Here is a 21,833-nt window from a genome sequence, read left to right as displayed (position 1 = left end):
TGAGATACACTGTGGGCACTGAGTTTGGGCTCCCCTGGTTACATGGTAATAGTGTTACTCCTATATCTGCTCTCTGATTAGACTAAGAATTCTGCTGCCAGATCTTCCCCTGGCGATTTTAATTTTTAAAAAATCATTCATAAGTGACTAGTTTCTAAAAGGTTTTTCCAGAAAGGCAACAAGCCTGTCATTCTTCACATTTAGACCAATTCATTGAAAAAAAAAAAAAACTTTGTGCATCTTCCACCTCCTTTAAAGTTTAAGTACATAGTAATAATATCTACTTCCCTCTTAAGATGGCTGGATTGATTAATTTATTTGCTCATTTGCGTATTCAAGATGAATCTCCTATGTGCCAGGCACTGTTCCAGACCCTTGGGAATAGAGAAGTGAACAAAATAGATACAAACCGTAGTTTCATTCTAAGGAGGAGTAAAGAAAATAAATAAGTAAAATATGTTACATGGTGAGAGGTGCTATGGAGAAAAATAAAGCAGGGAAGGGGGATGAGAGCATCACTGGGGGGCAGGGGTTACACAATAGAGTGGTCAGTGAAGGCCTTACTGAGAAAGTGACATTTAAGAAGATGTTTGAAGGAGGTGTAGAGATGTGACCATAAAAATGACATAACATGTATATAAGTACTTTGAAAAGGAAAGCATATATACTAACTGTAATGTGAGGTGTTCATTTCATTCAAATAAAATGTAATTTCTCATGAATATCTATCTTGAAAATCTCCCTATGTCATTTGTGTACCAATTATGTTACTTAATTTGACCGAATGCTTGATTCGTCTGTCCTAAATGCACGATTACCCTGATTTTATTTTGAAACCTCTGCTATATTTCTCTGGTGTCTCTTATTATTTGTGCTGTTTCCATTGAATCCCTCTTCTCATTTAGATTTACTTTCTCTCACCTCTAAGGTACATCAAAGCCAATTTCTTTTGTGTTTTTCTAAGGTGCTTACCTTTGGTGCTTCATTGATGCTATTTCCAAGATGCATTACTTTCTTAAGAGTCATCACTTTTATTTGTTCCCTTGGAAATTTGTTTTGTCCTCACAATTTATGGGAAATAAATTAATATCCCTCAAAGCTGTGGGACACACAAGATAAGACTATAAAAGTATTATGTATCACTGATACAGTTTTATTTTTGAAGAATTGAAATTTTTCTCAGTTTACCCATGGAGCATCAGATGCAGATGTATTTACCATGTAACATAAAATCAGGAAAATAGTCAATAAAATCAGAAGGCCTATTTTCAAATTGGTGCTCCTTATTTGTTATCTAACAAATGTTTGTATAGGGCTTAGTATCTACCAGGCATTGTTCGAAGTGTTTTCAGGCTTTAACTCATTTAGTCTTCATAAGAACTCTAGAAGGTGAGTATTATTATAATCCCTATTTTATAGGTGGGACTTTATAATTCAAAGTCCTTGTATAAGTAATTCTATCATATCTGATGTCTGGATCTGTTGTCACTGATTGATTTTTCTTATGACTATGGGTCTTATTTTTTCTGCTTTTATGTCAAGTAACATTTTATTGAATGTTGAACATTAATTATAGTATTGTGTTTTGAGTCTCTGGATTTTGTTGTATTCCTTTAAAGAGTATTGGGCTTTGTTTGTCAGGCACATAAGTTACTTGTGGTTCAGCTCATATTTTTGAGACTTGTTTTTAACTCTTCTTGGATTTCTACTGAATGTCTTGAATGTTCCCTGAACATCTCACAGCCCTTTGTGAACTCTGGGATTTGTTTGACTTGTACTCACTAGTAGTATTTTGGTCTGGCCTTATAGTCTGATTCTACTCATGTGCAGCTTAGCCTTCAGTCAAAGGCATTAGGGGACCCCTATGTAGATTGATGGAATTCTTTTCCTATAGCTCCATAGTTCTTTTTGCATAGCTCTCTCCTCTTCTCTATCTGGTTCTACAAATTCCAACTATTTCACACTTCCCAGATTTTTATTACTATCTCTTCAACTCTGATTCTGTGATTTTTCTGCTTGGTTTCCCCACGTTGCTGTAGTCTAGAAAGTGCTGCCAGACTGAGAACCAGGGCCATCACAGAGCTCACCTTCTCTGTTTCCCTTTTCTCAGGGATTACAGGCCTGAACTACCCATTGCCCAGTTTCTGAAAATAGTTGTTCCATATATTCTGTCAAGTTTTCACTTTGTTTACAACAGGAGTGCTAACCTGGCACAAGTTACTCTGTCATGACTAGTAGTGTAAGTTTGTTCATTTTAGACTTCATATGTCCAAAAACTCCTGACCTTCCTAAGAAACCTGCTCATCCTAAAGCCTTCTCCATCTCAGTTTATGGCTTGTCTGTCTTCTCTGTCTCTTAGTTTAGAAACCTTCATTCCTCCCTTTCTTTCACACTCCGTATCCAATTCATCAGCAAACTCTGTTGGTGTTCTACCTTTAAATTATATCTAGAATCTGACCACTTCTCACCATGACTTTTGCTGCCTCACTGACCCTAGTCACCATCAGCTCTTGGATTACTACAGTAGCCTCCTAAACAAGGTCCGTTGCCCATATGTAGTCTATTCTCAACACAGACACCAGAGTAATTTTTTAAAAATACAAGTCAGATCTTGTTCCTTCTCTGCTCAAAACCTTGCATTGGTCATCCATTTTATCTAAAGTAGAGGCCATTACTTGATCTGACCCTTTGAGCATTTATCTCTCACCTTACCTTCTAGTACCCTCTGGCGTGCTCCTTCTCTTACAACACCAATAACATCTTTGCTGGTTCTTGAACATATCAGGCTCACTCCAACCTTAGGACATTTGCCCAAAGTGCCTTCAGAGATCCTGATCTTCTAATGTCTTTCTTTCTCAATAAGAATAACCTTGCCATTTTATTTAAAATTGTGATCTCTCCTATCAACTACCACTCCTGATCCTGATCCCCTTTGCCATACTCTTTAATTTCTCTATAACATTTATTACTTTCTAATAAACGTTATAATTTAATTATTTATTAAGTTTTATTGTCTGTCTCCTTTTGCTAGAATATATGATCTACAAAGGCATAAGGTTGTGTTTTTTATTTATTTGTTTATTTTTAATTGATCCCAAGCACCTAGAATAATGCCTAGAACACTGCAAGTTCCCAATAAACATTTGTTGAATGGATGGTTGTATAAATAAATGGAATGGATAAATGGGTGGATGAGTGAACATATCCACTTCTGTTTTCAGTTACATGTGCTGTGTGGGATGGGGAGAGATTATTATTTCCCCCCAGTTTTATTGATATATAATTGACATACAGCACTGTGTAAGTTTAAGGTATACAGCATAATGATTTGACTTAAATATATAATGAAATGATTATCACAATAAGCTTAGTTAGCATCCATCATCTCATGTAGATACAAAAAAAAAAAGAAAAGGAAAAGAAAAAAATATGATTTTTTTTACCTTGTGGTAAGAACTCTTAGGGATGAGGAGATTGTTGATTAAAAATTAGAAAGCCTGGATTCTAGGCTCAGCTCTGTACTCTACTATGTTACATTGAACAAGTCACTAAACTTTCTTTATCCTCGAAATGGACTACATAATCTTTGAAATACTTTTTAACTATACAATTCTATGGCAACTCGTTCTTTTGGCTTTGGGTTTGTTAGGAAGTGGGAGAAAAGCAACACTCACCTTTTAGAGCCACGAGAGACATGGTAAGAAATGTGATTGTCTAATGACTAGTCCCCAAAGCCCACATGTTAAGTGAATAAAAATAAGTTTTCTCAGAAAAGCTTTGAATTGTCTATGTTCTATGATAGGCAGAATGTTAGACTACTTCTTAGTAGCCTCCTGCTTTTTCTGTGGGCTTATGTTGATTTAACCTGAACATAATTCTTCCTGAATATCAACAGATTCACCAACTCCCTGGAATTCCTGCCCTGGCCCCCTCACTGTAATCTTACTCTGGGCTCTTATGCCTGAAGACCTCTGACCATGTCATATCAGTAAAGTCTTTAAGAGATGGAGCCAGACTGCCTGGTTTCAAATATTGGCACTATCACTTACTTTGTGATCTTGGGCAAATTTTTCTTTTTTTTTGGCCACACCTTGAGACATGCGGGACTTCCCCGACCAGGGATCGAACCCACGCTCCCTGCAGTGGAAGGGCAGAGTCAACCACTGGACCACCAGGGAAGCCCGATCTTGGGCAAATTAATTAACTTCTTTGGACCTCAATTTGCTCATCAATAAATAGGGAAGAATAGCATTATCTATATCTTATGATATGTAAAGAGAATTAAATGCATTAATGTATGTGAGGGAAACATAGTAACAATACCTGGCATACAGTAAGCCCTTGATTATATGAACTATTTTTAATTTCATTATTATGGGTACCTGTTTGATATACCTGTGGGACAATGTATATTTTTACTTACATCTATTAGAGATCTTTTCAGAAAATGTTTCCATGATAAGTAATTCTATGAACTATTTCTTTATCTTTCCACCTCTTTTCACATGTTCATTTTTAATTTATTATTGTGTAGTGATCGAACTGTGAGAATTTGGAAGACTCGAAATTTGCAAGATGGTCAGCTCTTTGACACAGGAGATCCGGTGGAAGATATTGCCAGTAATTAAACATGAATGAAGATAGTCATAAACTGAATACTGTGATTATACTCTATGTTCTTTATGGAAAATGTTGTCCTGCATTTATTAGGCAAAAACTTGTGAATGGGATTAACTGGAAAATATATCTGAATCCAACTGCTGAATATAAATGGTATTCTAATAAAATTGTGTACTATCCTGTGTGCTTAATTTTAATATCTACCAATGCATATATAACCTATAATTGATATGCTGCTTGATTTGCACTTATATCGTGGCTGGATTTTTATGCCTAGCTATAAAGAACATCTTCAAATTATTTGAAGTACAACATGTCTGCTTTTGTGACAGTCAGAAAATACACTTGGAATACAAAGCAACCCACTGTTAACTCATTCATATAGTCTGTTCAGATGATTTACATATTTAAAACATATTGAGAATGTTAATCAAACATTGGTTTGTCTGGTATTTATATCAGTCTACAGAGGGTTCCCAAATTTAAAAGCTCTTTTAATGTAATGGAAAAAAGGTATGAGAATATTATTGATGGTGATTTTTCATAAAATGGAATTAACTTTAATCTGCTAACAAAGAATGTTAAACAGATTGTGTTAGATGTCGACATTTACTTGTATTGACCAAAGTTTTGCAGCTGTGCTATATTCTGTGCTCAGGACTAAAATGCTGTTAAATTGTTTTATTAGTGCTGTGCATACATTCTGTGATGGGAAACATTTTTGATGTCCTAACAGAAATATATTTTGATCTATTTTCCTATGGAGTTGTTTCTATTATCACCCTTTAATTTCATTTTTATTTAATAGTAGTATTTCTTTCCCTTTTTATCTAATTTTTTATATGCTGCTAAATATATTTTAAATGTACTGTGTTTGCAAACCTTGGTAGCTATGATGAGAACTATATCACCTTCAGTGAGGAAAGCTATGTAAATAGGTAGATTGTAAAGAAAGAATGTCTTATGTTGTATCTATGAATTTTTAAATATTGTAGATTGGATTTTGCAAAAGGATGTATAATTTATCTGTCTGCTCAGAATATTAATTTGTAAATTCTGCAAGTTTAATTTTTATGTGGATGGTATGACACTTGAAATATTGTCTTGTGATCTTTTTCCCCAAAAATATTTGTCTGTAAATGAAAACTTAGCTAGGGCTTAAATAAACATGTCGCTGTGAATTATTTTTATTCTCTTGTTCTTTTCCTAATATGAAAATGGCCAGTGTTTGTAAAACTTTATTTTATCTGTGTGATATAAGGAAAGACATTTTCTTGTTATCCAGTGCTACATATGCATTCCTTTTTTTGCTCACTAGACATGAAATATTCTTGAAAAATATAAACCATAATTTAATCTTGAGGAACCAAGGAAACTCACTATTTAAAGGAATTAAATCAAACCATATAGTTTAGGGATTTGAACATAGATGGTTGAACAAGTGAAAGATATTCCCATAACAGTTAGGACAATAATGACCTTGGTTACTTGGAGAGGAAATGGAAGGCATGGTGACTGGCAGGTGTTGCAGGAGGTGAGTTGGGAATGTAGAGGGGTATGGAGGTCCTAGAAATGTCCTATTTCGTGACCTGAGTCCTAAGTGACATAATAAACTGTAATGTATTTCTTTCCTATTTTATATACGTATGCTATATTTCACAGTGAGATATATATATATCCCTTCTTTATAAGTTATATATATATATATAAACTTAAAGAAGGGATTTTCCTATAAAGAGAAACTCAGCTACTTTGTAATTTTGTAATTTGTAATTTTGCCTCCTTCCCTGGAGGAAGATACTATGCCAATACCTGAGAGAGATTGTCCGGACTATTTTGAATTTAAATACTCTTGGGGTGTTTCTTTTCATGGGACTATGGCTCAACAATTCATCTTCTGGACAATTTATTCAATAAATGTTTATTGAGCATATACTGGGCCAGGTACTGGAGATGGAAAAAAATAACAAGACTGAGATGATGCTTGCCCTCTGGGTGGAGAGAGATGATAATTACACAACAGCCTAGTAAGTGCTCTGATAAGGAAAATCCAGGTGCTCAATACCTATTAAAGGCATTCGACCCTGATTGTGAGTTCAATTAGAGGTCTTTTATGTGGTCCTGAGCACTGTGTTTGCTTATGCAGAACACAAAGCCCAGTGTCTATTTTACCTTTTAAAATGCTGGAGGCTCAGATAGAGTTAATCTGATTCAAGTAATTTAAATGAATATGTAAATGAGGCAGTTCTCTTAAAGACTTACATTTTGAAAAATGTTGGAGGAGTTCATCAAGAGGACATGGCCGCCGATTGATTCTCAATCTGGACCTAGGCAATTAGAGGTTTCTCACCCCCTTCCCTGTCCTTGTAAAGTATATTCCACTCATGTACCTTCCACTCACCATTCCCATAGCCAGAGCTGTTTCAAGGATGCAGCCTTGAGAGAGCAATGTGTTATTTGAGACCATCTGGACGGTATATGTGACTGAACCCAGTTAAGGCCTCTATATACACTTAAATTCTGGTGGGCAGGGGTGAAGAGCTCATCTTGTGGCCACCAAGTTTAGCCTTGTTTGCAAATTCCCTTGCTTATTAAACCTGCCACGTACCAATCTGGAGTGGTCTGCCTCTTTCTTCAGTCTCTCCTTGCCCTCCATGTATGGGGGCCGGTTTATGAACCAACAAAAGATAGTGTTAACCCCTAAAGATCCCATCCAGAATTGTTAACAACAACTCTTAAAATAGTTAAGAGTTAACTAAAACTTAACTATGATTAAATATGATTTATTCCTCACTGTATTAAATATATGCCTTGCCCTCCCAGAATAGCATCTTCCTTTGGAAGATACTATTTCTTCTTTCAAATCAAAATTTCTGCATTTTAATTAAAGAGTAACAGCAAAGTTTTGCATATTAATTATGTCCACATTTATTTAATTCCCAGCTGATGTGGGGTCTTTTATAAAAATTTAAATTAACATAATCAGCAGGTAACAAGTGTTCCATGCTGCTGTTTGTAATTTTTTCCTAAGCATTGCCTATACTTTAACTCATAATCTTTTTTTCAAATTCTGTTTTCAGCCTCAGAATAGACTGTGTTCTTGCTATGTTGTTGAGGATTTGATTTACCAACTATCATGCAGATGTTGATAGTTGGGATTTTGTATTTGCAAATTACAGATATAAAATGTACAGATAGCTCTATATGAGCATCATGGTACAAAAACAAGAGTTATCTATCCATCTAGTTTCTAACCATAATGAAATGCTCAACTAACTTTAAAATGTTAACAGCTGCCATTAATTTCCCTTTTTTTTTTTTTTTTGAGATGAAGTTAATAATTGTAATAGCCAACACTTACTGAGCATTTATTTTCCTCTTTGTTTGGGCATCCCTGAAATGGGGGGAATCTAAGGTGCCATAAGAGTCAGGAACACCTGATTTCAGAGATGTTTAACTGTGAAAAAATACGCATCCTAGAATTGGTGAAATCCAGTATTGGTGAAATACATCCTAGAATTGATGAAGTATAGTATTATGGGGGATTCTGCCAAACAGACAAAAATAGCGACAAATATCCACTATGTCATGTATGGCAGATAATATGATTTCAAACCCCTTCTAATATGTTTTTGTGTATGTTAGATTTAGGAAAAGCGAAGACTACATTTCTCAGACTTTCTTTCCACATGGGTTCTACATTTAACCTGGCTTCCACCACGCACATGAACCCAGGCACAAAGTGGACTGAGTGGAATCAGTGCCTCTGCAGCAAGTTGGAAAGGCCTTTGTTTCTCCAGTGGAAGCAATGCCAGGGCCCCAGCTTTTGGCACAAGGTATGGGTGTTGAGAGGCAGGGCATAGGGCACACTTTCTGCTGGCATCCGGCTGAGGCTGTAGTCCTGAAGTCTGCAGTCAGGGCCGTGGTTTCCTCACTCCATCACCCATCTTCCTAATTGTGGTGGAAATGGTAACTTGGTGGGCTAGTTCTGGGGGTTAACCTAACAAACACCTACTCACAATTTTGTAAGCACCTGTTGCCCTCTATGAAATTCCTTTCTGCTTAAATCAGCTAAAATGATTTCTGTATTTGCAATTGAACTAAAAGATGCACTTCTTTGTTACCTGTGTTTTAAGATACTGTATTTCTTCCATTAATTTTTTCTGGACACTATTTCAGCTCTCAAGAATGACTATACTCTTTTCTCATTAACCTATTTAATTGTTTTTAAGCTACTTAATTTTTGAAAACAATACTTTTAGTTGCCCAGAGTCTTTTTATGTCCTCTTTTAGTCTTTTAGTCCTCTTTTCTCCCATCTGGCAGTTCTGTTTTGCTAGGAAACCCCACCAGTTATTCTGTTTGTCTTCCATTCTCCAGTTGCTTAGTCCCTCTTAGGTATAGTTGCTCTTAGTTTTCTTTGCCCACTCATGATTCTGTTGACCCTGGGTGGTCAGGACAAGCTGGTGGTGGGGACACAGCACTCTGCTCGCTTCCCAATCTGCAGGTGTTAGCCTTCTGCCATATGTGCAGCTGTCTCACAGCTCTACTGGGCCTGGAAGATTTTGCATGTCTCCCAGGACGACAGGCATTCAGAGGTGCTGCTCTTCCTCTGTCTTCTTTCCTAATGTCTCTGACAACCCTATTAGACAGACAGACTCTTCAGGCTTTCAGAACTGTCTGGTGTTTTATTCAACAGCTGAAGCAGAGAGTATCAGAGATACAGTTTCATGCTTCCTTACCCACTGAAACTATTTAACACCGTCACTGAAAAATATCCAAAAATTAAAAACAGGATGATGAGAAGCCCAATATCAGTTAGGACTGGATTCACCTGCCTGAACCAGGAAACTGACTAGTGTTTACTACCCTCTGGTTAGACTATTATACAGTTTTTATAAGGCAGGCAACTAGGAGTGCTTTCCACAAGCCTCCTCAGCAAAGACATTAAGTGGCCAAGGACATTAGTAATGTCATTTTCAGCTACTTTGGCCATTAAGTAAAGGATCCTAAAATACCTCCCTTCTTGTCTTACCCCATCCTGTTCCCTGTTCCCACTTCCTTTTCCTTACTCCCTCTTCTCTCAGCTTTTTGCTTGCTTTTATTAAAAGCTCTGTTGGCTGTTGACAGGAATGCCCACAGAGGAAAAACACTTCATGAAAATTATCCTTATATGTGGGGTGGGTGAAGGATGAGATATTTTAATTGTTTGAAACAACTAAACACCCACTGAGGAAATCAGGAGGATTTTGTGTAGTACTTGGAGCAGTTACCAGTTACCCACTACCAGTTACTACCTCACTTACTTATAGTAATGGAAGTCTAAGGATTTTTGCTGAGCACATGGCTGCCCAGACAGAGATTACATTTCCCACCTGAACTTGCAGTTCGCCATGGCAATATGCCATGGTTCTGGCCATGTGATTTAAGGGAAAGTGATGTGTGCAACCTCTGGTCTTACTTTTAAAAAAGAATTCCTTGACATTTACTTTAACTGTACCCTTTGCACTAACTAAGATGTGGAAACAGTGGTGATGAGCCAAACGTGAACATACAAATGAAGACCAGATGGCTTCACAGGTGAATTCTATCAAACATTTAGAGAAGAACTAACACCCATCCTTCTCAAACTCTTCCAAAAAATTACAGAAGAAGGGACACTCCCAAGCTCATTCTACAAAGCCACCATCACCCTGATACCAAAACCAGACAAAGATATCACAAAAAAAGAAAATTACAGACCAATATCACGGATGAACATAGACACAAAAATCCTCAACAAAATACTAGGAAACAGATTCTGACAACACATTAAAAAATCATACAACACGATCAAGTGGGATTTATCCCAGGGATGCAAGGATTCTTCAATAAACATAAATCAATCAGTGTGATACACCATATTAATAAATTAAAAAATAAAAACCATATGATCATCTCAATAGATGCAGAAAAAGCTTTTGACAAAATTCAACACCCATTTATGATAAAAATCTCTCCAGAAAGTGGGCATAAAGGGAAACTACCTCAACATAATAATGGTCATATATGACAAACCCACAGCAAACATTGTTCTCAATGGTGAAAAGCTGAAAGTATTTCCTCTAAGATCAGGAAAAAGACAAGGATGTCCAGTCTCGCCACTATTACTCAACATAGTTTTGGAAGTCCTAACCATGGCAATCAGAGAAGAAAAAGAAATAAAAGTAATCCAAATTGGAAAAAAAAGAAGTAAAACTGTCACTGTTTGCAGATGACATGATACTATACATGGAAAACCCTAAAGATGCCACCAGAAAACTACTAGAGCTAATCAATGAATTTGGTGAAGTTGCAGGGTACAAAATTAATGCACAGAAATCTCTTGCGTTCCTATACACTCAGAATAAAATATCAGAGAGAGAAATTAAGGAAACAATCCCATTTACTATTGCAGGAAAAAAAATTAAATACCTAGGAATAAACCTACATAAGGAGGTACAAACCTGTACTTAGAAAACTATAAGACACTGATGAAGGAAATCAAAAATGAAACAAACAGATGGAAAGATATACCACGTTCTTGTATTGGAAGAATCAATATTGTGAAAATGACTGTACTACCCAAAGCAATCTACAGATTCAATGCAATCCCCATCAAATTACCAATGGCATTTTTCACAGAATTAGAACAAATATTTTACAATTTATATGGAAACACAAAAGACCCTGAATAGCCAAAGCAATCTTGAGAAAGAAAAATGGAGCTGGAGGAATCAGGCTCCCTGACTTCAGACTCCACTAAGTTACAGTAATCAAGACAGTATGGTACTGGCAGAAAAACAGAAATATAGATCAATGGCACAGGATACAAAGCCCAGAGATAAACCCACACACCTACGGTCACCTAATCTATGACAAAGGAGGCAAGAATATAAAATGGAGAAAACACAGTCTCTTCAATAAACAGTGCTGGGAAAACTGGACTGCTACACGTAAAATATGAAATTAGAACACTCCCTAACACCTTATGCAAAAATAAACTCAAAATGGATTAAAGACCTAAGTGTAAGACCAGACACTAAACTTTTAGAGGAAAACATAGGCAGAACACTCTTTGACACAAATCACAGCAAGATCTTTTTTTGACCCACCTCCTAGAGTAATGAAAATAAACAAATGGGACCTAATTGAACCTAAAAGCTTTTTCACAGCAAAGAAAACCATAAATGAGACAAAGGCAACCCTCAGAATGGGAGAAAATATTTGCAAATGAAGTAATTGACAAGGGATTTATCTCCAAAATATACAAACAGCTCATGCAGCTCAATATCAAAAAAACAAACAACCCAATCAAAAAATGGGGGGAAGACCTAAATAGACATTTCTCCAAAGAAGACATACAGATGGCCAAGAAGCACATGAAAAGATGCTCAACATCACTAATTATTAGAGAAATCAAAACTACAGATCAAAATTACAATGAGGTATCACCTCACACCGGTCAAAACAGCCATCACCAAAAAATCTACAAACAGTAAATGCTGGAGAGCTTGTGGAGAAAAGGGAACCCTCTTGCACTGTTGATGGGAATGTAAATTGATACAGCCACTATGGAGAACAGTATGGAGATTCCTTAAAAAACTAAAAATAGAACTACCATACAACCCAGCAATCTCACTACTGGGCATATACCTTGAGAAAACCATAATTCAGAAAAGCACATGCACCCCAATGTTCATTGCAGCACTATTTACAATAGCCAGGACATAGAAGCAACCTAAATGCCCATCAACAGAGGAACGGATAAAGGAGATGTAGTACATATATACAATGGAATATTACTCAGCCATAAAAAGAAACGAAATTGGGTCATTTGTAGAGACATGATGGACCTGGAGTCTGTCATACAGAGTGAAGCAAGTCAGAAAGAGGAAAACAATTATTGTATATTAATGCATATATGTGGAATATAGGAAAATGGTGCTGATGAACTTATTTGCAGGGCAGGAATAGAGATGAAGATGTAAAGAATGGATGTATGGACATGGGGTGGGGGAAGAGGGGTGGGATGAATTTGGAGGTTGGGATTGACATATATACACTACCATGTGTAAAACAGATGGCTAGTGGGAACATGCTATATATCGCAGGGAGCTCAGCATGGTGCTCTGTGGTGACCTAGATGGGTGGGATGTGGGGGAGGGGAGGGAGGTCCAAGAAGGAGAGACTATATGTGTACATACAGCTGATTAATTTCATTGTACAGCAGAAACTAACACAACATAGTAAAGCAACTATACCCCAATTAAAAAAAAAATTAGGGTGGATGGTAGTAAGTCATTTTGTTCTTAAAAATAAAAGAATATAATGATAATTTCAACATATGGAAAAAAAGTCTATTCAGAAAGGCATTTTTTTCTAATTTGAACAAGTGTGCCTATGGACTAGTGACCATTGATCTCCATTCCTTGTTATGTAAGGTCAGTTACAAAATAATGAATTTCTTTCCTTAAAAAATATTGCTTGCTCAGGAAACTCTGGCTTCATGTAATTTTTACTAAAAATTTAAGAATCACAATATTTTCTTTCACATGCTTTTTAAAAAATAATGTGATAAAAATAGCTATTTAAATGGAAAGATTTGAATAGATGGCATATTAATAGCTCATCTAGAACTAATAACCAATTATTCTGTGGATAACAAATTTTTGAAAATAATTTTATTTAATACAGATTCTCTTATGTTGTCTCTGGATCCTATGGGGTAACATGGCAGCCATTGGGCAGGGCACTCTTACGGCACTTGCTTTCTTTTTTTTTTTTTTTCTTTTTTTTCTTTGTTTTAGTTTATTTTCTCTCTCTCTCTCTTTTTTTTTAACATCTTTATTGGAGTATAATTGCTTTACAATGGTGTGTTAGTTTCTGCTTTATAACAAAGTGAATCAGCTATACATATACATATATCCCCATATCTCTTCCCTCTTGCGTCTCCCTCCCACTCTCCCTATCCCACCCCTCTAGGTGGTCACAAAGCACCAAGCTGATCGCCCTGTGCTATGTGGCTGCTTCCCACTAGCTATCAGTTTTATATTTGGTATTGTATATATGTTCATGCCACTCTCTCACTTTGTCCCAGCTTACCTTTCCCGCTCCCTGTGTCCTTATGTCCATTCTCTATGTCAGCATCTTTATTCCTGTCCTGCCCCTAGGTTCTTCATGCCTTTTTATTATTTTTTTTTAGATTCCATATATGTGTGTTAGCATATGGTATTTGTTTTTCTCTTTCTGACTTACTTCACTCTGTATGACAGACTGTAGGTCCATCCACCTCACTACAAATAACTCAACTTCATTTCTTTATCCATTCACCTGTTGATGGACACTTAGGTTGCTTCCATGTCCTGGCTATTGTAAATAAAGCTGCAATGAACATTGACGGCACTTGCTTTCTATCATCTCCACTAAGATGCTAAAAAGTCCACAAATGTGCCCTTGGACAATGTGTAACTTCTGTACTTGCTTGCCTCCTCCATACATACCTGAGGGCAAAAAGGAAAATGAAAGCTGAGTGTAAACACATAAAAGATCCTAAGTCTGGATCTAGTAGATAGTTATCACTCTTTTTTTATTCTCCCAGTGTAATTGAGATATATTTGACATACAGCTCTGTATAAGTTTTTGGTGTACAGCATAATGGTTTGAGTTTTATATATCATGAAGTGGTTATGACAATGAGTTTAGTGAGCATCCATCATCTCATATAGGTACAAAATTAAATGAATGTAAAAAATCTTTTTCCTTGTGATGAGAACTCTTAGACTATGCTATCTTAACAATTTTCATATGTAACATACAGCAGTGTTAAATATTTATCATATTGTACATTACATTCTTAGTTCTTATTTATCTTATAACTGGAAGTTTGTACATTTTGATGGTCTTCATCCAATTCCGCCTTCCCCAAAATCCCACCTCTGGTAACCACAAAACTGATCTCTCTTCTATAAGTTTTCTGTGTGTTTGGTTTTGAAGTATTATTGACCTACAACACTATAATAAATCCTGTTACATAACATAGTGATTTGATATTTCTATACATTTCAAAATGGTCACCATGATATGTCTAGGTTCAGTTGGTCATCATACAAAGATATTACATAATTATTGACTATATTCCCCACACTGTATATTTCATAAGCATTACCTTGCAACTGGAAGATTGTACGTCTTAATCGCCATCACCTATTTCTTTTCCTCCTGATCCACCTCCTCTCTGAACACCACCTGTTTCACCTCTGTATCTGTAACTCTGTTTCTGATTTGTTTTGCTTGTTCATTTTTTTTGTTTCTCATGTGTCACATAGAAGCAAAATCATACAGTGTTTGTCTTCCTCTGTCTGATTTGTTTCTCTTAGCATAATACCTTCTAGCTGCACCCAAGTTCTTGCAAATGGCAAGATTTCATTCTTCTTTTATGGCTGAGTCATATTCCATCATATATACACACAAATATATATATAATATATAATGATATATATAAATAAATAAATGAATATATTATATATTTACATAAATATATATGAATTTATATATATTTATTTATATATAATATACATTACATATATTTCTGTATAATATTTACATTTATAAATATATTTATATATTTATATTTTATATTATTTGTATGTTTTTATATATTTATAAAAATAAATATTATATAAATATAATATATACATAAGAAAATTATATAATATATAATTATTTTATATAATATATTATAAATAAAATAATATAATTATATACTATATGATTATATAGTATATATAATGTAAAGGTACATACATATAATAAATATATTCATAAATATTTATAAACAATACTTAAATATTTATAATAATATTTATATATTTATAAATAATATATATTTATGTATAAATTACATATTATATTATTATGTATAATAATGAATATATATAATATATAACTAATCTAATATTATATTTTATATACATAATTATATATAATTATAATTCATTAATATATACAATTACATTCTATTTTTTTATATTATATACGATATATAGTATATTATACTATATATTATAGTATAAAAATCTATATAGATAGGCAAGGGAGAGAGGAGAAGATGGCGGAAGAGTAAGACATGGAGATCACCTTCCTCCCCATAGATACATCAGAAATACATCTACAGGTGGAACTGCTCCTATAGAACACCCACTGAACGCTGCCAGAAGACCTCAGACCTCCCAAAAGGCAAGAAACTCCCCACATACCCGGGTAGGGCAAAAGAAAAAAGAAAAAACAGAGACAAAAGAATAGGGATGGGACCTGCACCAGTGGGAGGGAGCTGTGAAGGAGGAAAGGTTTCCACACACTAGGAAGCCCCTTCGTGGGCGGAGACTGCAGGTGGCAGAGGGGGGAAGCTTCAGAGCCACGGAGGAGAGCGCAGCAACAGGGGTGCAGAGGGCAAAGCGGAGAGATTCCCGCACAGAGGCTCGGCGTCGAGCAGCACTCACCAGCCCGAGAGGCTTGTCTGCTCACCCGCCGGGGCGGGCGGGAGCTGGGAGCTGAGGCTCGGGCTTCGGAGGTCGGATTGCAGGGAGAGGACTGGGGTTGGCGGCATGAACACAGCCTGAAGGGGTTAGTGCGCCACAGCTACCCGGGAGGGAGTCCGGGAAAAGGTCTGGACCTGCCGAAGAGGCAAGAGACTTTTTCTTCCCTCTTTGTTTCCTGGTGTGTGAGGAGAGGGGATTAAGAGCGCTGCTTAAAGGAGCTCCAGAGACCGGCGCGAGCCGCGGCTATCAGCGCGGACCCCAGAGATGGGCATGAGATGGTAAGGCTGCTGCTGCCGCCACCAAGAAGCCTGTGTGCAAGCACAGGTCACTCTCCACACCACCCCTCCCAGGAGCCTGTGCAGCCCACCACTGCCAGGGTCCCGTGATCCAGGGACAACTTCCCCGGGAGAACACACAGCGTGCATTAGGCTGGTGCAACGTCACGCCGGCCTCTGCCACCGCAGGCTCTCCCCGCACTCCGTACTCCTCCCTCCGCCCGGCCTGAATGAGCCAGAGACCCCAAATCAGCTGCTCCTTTAACCCCGTTCTGTCTGGGCAGGGAACAGACGCCCTCAGGTGACCTACATGCAGTGGCGGTGCCAAATCCAAAGCTGAACCCCGGAAGCTGTGCGAACAAAGAAGAGAAAGGGAAATTTCTCCCAGCAGCCTAAGAAGCAGCGGATTAAAGCTCCACAATCAACTTGGTGTACCTGCATCTGTGGAATACCTGAATAGACAACGAACCATTCCAAATTGAGGAGGTGGACTTTGGGAGCAAGATATATTATTTTTTCCCCTTTTCCTCTTTTTGTGAGTGGTTATGTGTATGCTTCTGTGTGAGATTTTGTCTGTATAACTTTGCTTTCACCATTTGTCCTAGGATTCGTCCGACCATTTTTTCTTGTTTTTGTTTTTTTTTTTTACTTTAAAATTTTTTTTCTTTTTTCCTTAATAATTATTTTTTACTTTTTTATTTTAATAACTTTATTTTATTTTATCTTACTTTATTTTATTTTATCCTATTTCTTGTTTTTCTTTCTATTTTTTCTCCCTTTTATTCTGAGCTGAGTGGGTGAAAGGCTCTTGGTGCTCCAGCCAGACATCAGGGCTGTGCCTCTGAGGTGGGAGAGCCAACTTCAGGACACTGGTCCACAAGAGACCTCCCAGCTCCACGTAATACCAAATGATGAAAATCTCCCAGAGATCTCCATCTCAACACCAAGACCCAACTTCACTCAACGACCAGCAAGCTATAGTGCTGGACACCCTATGCCAAACAACTAGCAAGACAGGAACACAGCCCCATCCATTGGCACAGAGGCTACCTAAAATCATAATAAGGCCACAGACACCCCAAAACACACCACCAGACATGGACGTGCCTGCCAGAAAGATAACATATCTCTTTATATCTATTATTTATAAATATATAATTTATAATATGTATTTATTTTTATTTAGTAATATATAAATTATAGATAAATATATAAATAATTATGTATGTAATTTAAGATATACATTTATAAATTATGCCTCAAATCTTTTTTCAAATTTTTAATTTAATTTTATTTATTTTTTTATACAGCAGGTTCTTATTAGTCATCAATTTTATACACATCATTGTATACATGTCAATCCCAATCGCCCAATTCACACCACCACCACCACTCCCCGGCCGATTCCCCCCTTGGTGTCCATACGTTTGTTCTCTACATGTGTCTCAATTTCTGCCCTGCAAACTGGTTCATCTGTACTATTTTTCTAGGTTCCACATATATGCGTTAATATACGATATTTGTTTTTCTCTTTCTGACTTACTTCACTCTGTATGACAGTCTCTAGATCCATCCACATCTCAACAAATGACCCAATTTTGTTCCTTTTTATGGCTGAGTAATATTCCATTGTATATATGTACCACAACTTCTTTATCCATTCGTCTGTCAATGGGCATTTAGGTTGCTTCCATGACATGACTATTGTAAACAGTGCTGCAATGAACATTGGGGTGTATGCGTCTTTTTGAATTATGGTTTTCTCTGGATATATGCCCCATAGTGGGATTGCTGGATCATATGATAATTCTATTTTTAGTTTTTTAAGGAACCTCCATACTGTTCTCCATAGTGGCTGTATCAATATACATTCCCACCAACAGTGCAAGAGGGTCCCCTTTTCTCCACACCCTCTCTAGCATTTGTTGTTTGTAGATTTTCTGGTGATGCCCATTCTAACTGGTGTGAGGTGATACCGCAGTGTAATTTTGAATTGCATTTCTCTAATAATTATTGATGTTGAGCAGCTTTTCATGTGCTTCTTGGCCATCTGTATGTCTTCTTTGGAGAAATGTCTATTAAGGTCTTGTGCTCATTTTTGGATTGGGTTATTTGTTTCTTTAATATTGAGCTGCATGAGCTGTTTATATATTTTGGAGATTAATCCTTTGTCCATTGATTCGTTTGCAAAATAATGTATATTTATATATAATTTATACATATATTTATATGTATAAATTATAAATAAGCATAAATAATTATATATAATTATATATTAAATTTATAAATTATATTTAAATTTATTTCATATATTTATATATAAATATATATTATTATAATATTTAAATATATATTATTGTATAAATATATATTATATATACATATACATACACACACACAGAAACCATATCTTTTCTATCTATTCATCTATCAATGGGCACTGGGGTTGCTTTCATATCTTGGCTATTGTATATAGTGCTGCAATGAAGACCGGTCTGATTTAACTTTTCCAATTTATATTTTCATTATCTTTGGATAAATACTCAGCAGTGGATAGTGGCATGATATGGTAGTTCTCTTTTTAATCTTTTGAGCATGTTCCATGCTATTTTCCATAGTGGCTACATCAAATTACCTTACCACCAATGGTGCATAAGTGTTCCCTTTTGCCACATTCTCACCAACACTTGTTACTTGTTGTCTTTTTGATAATAGCCATTCTGACAGGTGTGAGAGGATATCTCATTGTGTTTTTGATTTGCATTTATTTGAAGAATATTGATGTTGAGCATCTTTTCATGTGCCTATTGGCCATCTGTATTCCTCCTTTGAAAAAATGTCTGTTAGATCCTTTGCCCATTTTTTAATTGGGTTATTTGTTTTTTTGATGTCGAGTGGTAAGGGTTCTTTATATATTCTGGATATCAACCCCTTATCAGATATATTGTTTGTAAATATCTTCTCTCATTCAGTAGGTGGACTTTTCGTTTTGTTGATAGTTTCCTTTGCTGTGAAAAAACTTTTTTGTTTGATGCATTTCCATTTGTTTATTTTAATTTTTGCTTCCCATCCAAAAAAATATTACTAAGACTGATGTCAAAACTCTACTGCCTATGTTTTCTTCGAGAAGTTTCATAGTTTCAGGCCTCATAGTTAAGTCTTATTTCATTCTGAATTTATTTTTGTGCATGGTGTGAGAGAGTAGTCCAGTTTGATTCTTTTGCATGTAGCTGTCTAGTTTTCCCAGCACCACTTATTGAAGAGACTTTTCCCCATTGCATATTCTTGCCCACTTTGTCATATATAAATTGCCTATAAAGTGTGGGTTCATTTCAGTGTTCTCAGTTCTCTTCCATTGATCTATGTGTCTGTTTTTCTGCCAGTACCATATTGTTTTGATTTCTGTAGATTTGCAGTATAGTTTGAATTCATGGAGTGTTATCCTCCAGCTTTGTTCTTTGTCAAGATCGTCTTGGCTATTTTGGTCCTTTGTGTTTCTATACAAAGTTTAGAATTACTTGTTTTAGTCCTGTGAAAAATGCTATGTCTATTTTGATAGGGATTGTATTGAATCTGTATCTCACCTTGGGTAGTATGGTCGTTTTCACAATATTAATTTTCCAATCGATGAACACAATATGTCTTTCCATCTGTTTGTGTCACCTTCAATTTTTTTCATCAATTTGTTTCATAGCTTTCCAAGTACAGGTCTTTTACCTCCTTAGAGTTATTCCCAGGTATTTTATTCTTTTTGGTATGATTGTGAATGGGATTGTGTCCTTAATTTCTTTCTGATAGTTTGTTGCTAGTGTATAGAAATGCAGCATATTTCTGCATATAAATTTTGTATCCTGAAAGATTACCAAATTTATTAAGGTCAAGTAGTTTTTTGGTAGCATCTTTAGGATTTTCTGTGTATAGTACCATGTCATCTGAAAACAGTGACTGTTTTTCTTCTTCCTTTCCAGTTTGGATTCCTTTTATTTCTTTTCCTTGTCTAATTGCTTTGGTTAGAACTTTCAATACTATGTTGAATGAAAGTGGCGAGAATGTGTGTCTTTGCCTTGTTTCTGAACTTAGAGGAAATATTTTCAGCTTTTCACTGTTGAGTATATTCACTGTAGGCTTGTCTTATATAGCTCTTATTATGTTGTCATGTGCTTCCTCTATACTCACTTTGTGAGGAGTTTTTAATCATAAATGTATGTTGAATTTTGTCAAAAGCTTTTTCTGCATGTATCAACATGAGCGTATGGCTCTTATTCTTTGATTTGTTAATGCGGTGTATCACATTAAATAATATGTGGACATTGAAACATTCTTGCATCCCTGGAGATAAATCTTACTCGATCATAGTGTGTGATCCTTTCAATGTATTCTTGAATTCAGTTTGCTAATATTTTGTTGAGGATTTTTTTTGCATCTATGTTCGTCAGTGATATTGACCTGTAATTTTCTTTTTTGTGATACCTTTGTCTGTTTTTTGTATCAGGGTGATGCTGGCTTTGTAAAATGAGTTTGGAAACATTCATCCCTCTGAAATTTTGTGGAGTAGTTTGGGAAAGGTAGGTGTTAACTGTTCTCTGAATGTTTGCTAGAACTCAGTTGTGAATCTATCTGGTCATTGCCTTTAGTTTGTTGGGAGTTGTTTTATTAAGTGATTCAATTTCATCTACCAGTAAGTGATCTGTTCACATTTTCTGTTTCTTCCTAGTTTAGTCTTGGGAGAGTGTACATTTCTAGGAATTTTTCCATATCTTCTATTTTGTCCATTTTATTGGAGTATAATTGTTCAGAGCCATCTCTTATGATCTCTTATGATCCTTTGTATCCAATGTCTTGGTTATAATATCTCCTTTTTTCAGTTATGATTTTATTCATTTGCCCCCCCCCTTTCTCTCTTGATGAGTCTGGCTAAAAGTTAATCAATTTTGTTGATCTTTCAAAGAACCAGCTCTTAGTTTCATTGATCTTTTCTATTGTTTCTTTAGTACCTATTTCATATATTTCTGCTCGTTCTTCTTATTCTAATTTATTTAGCTGTGAGGTTTGATTCTTATTTGAGATTTCTCTTGCTTCCTGATGTAAGTTTGTATCACTATAAAAATTCCCACTTAGACTGCTTTTGTTGCTTCCCATAGATTCTGGGTAGTTATTTTTGTTTTCATTTGTCTCCAGGTATTTTTTTAATTTCTTCTTTGTATTCTTCAGTAACCCACTGGGTGTTTAGTAGCATATTGCTTAGCCTCCACGGGCTTGGGTTTTTTGTGGTATTTGTTCTTTTTTTTTGTGCTTGATTTCTATCTTTTTGTATTGTGGTGGGAAAAGATGCATGATATGATTACAATTTTCATAAATATATTGAGACTTGTTTTGTGGCCT

At 35.9% G+C, this 21,833-nt stretch overlaps 1 protein-coding gene across 16 annotated transcripts in view; it reads left to right on the top strand.

Moving 5' to 3' along the window:
• The window catches only part of KIF21A (kinesin family member 21A), a 175,239-nt gene extending 169,434 nt beyond the window's left edge, over nt 1-5,805 (top strand). For all 16 annotated transcript variants that reach the window (XM_036865512.1, XM_036865519.1, XM_036865511.1 and 13 more), the window contains one exon: nt 4,535-5,805. In XM_036865512.1, coding sequence (XP_036721407.1) covers nt 4,535-4,628 — 94 coding nt within the window. In that variant the 3' untranslated portion in view covers nt 4,629-5,805. The remainder of the gene's footprint in view (nt 1-4,534) is intronic.
• The last annotated feature ends 16,028 nt before the right edge of the window (nt 5,806-21,833 follow it).

Source organism: Balaenoptera musculus, chromosome 10 (assembly GCF_009873245.2).
Source record: "Balaenoptera musculus isolate JJ_BM4_2016_0621 chromosome 10, mBalMus1.pri.v3, whole genome shotgun sequence".
Classification (NCBI taxonomy): domain Eukaryota; kingdom Metazoa; phylum Chordata; class Mammalia; order Artiodactyla; family Balaenopteridae; genus Balaenoptera; species Balaenoptera musculus.
This window is presented reverse-complemented; position numbering and strand designations above follow the sequence as displayed.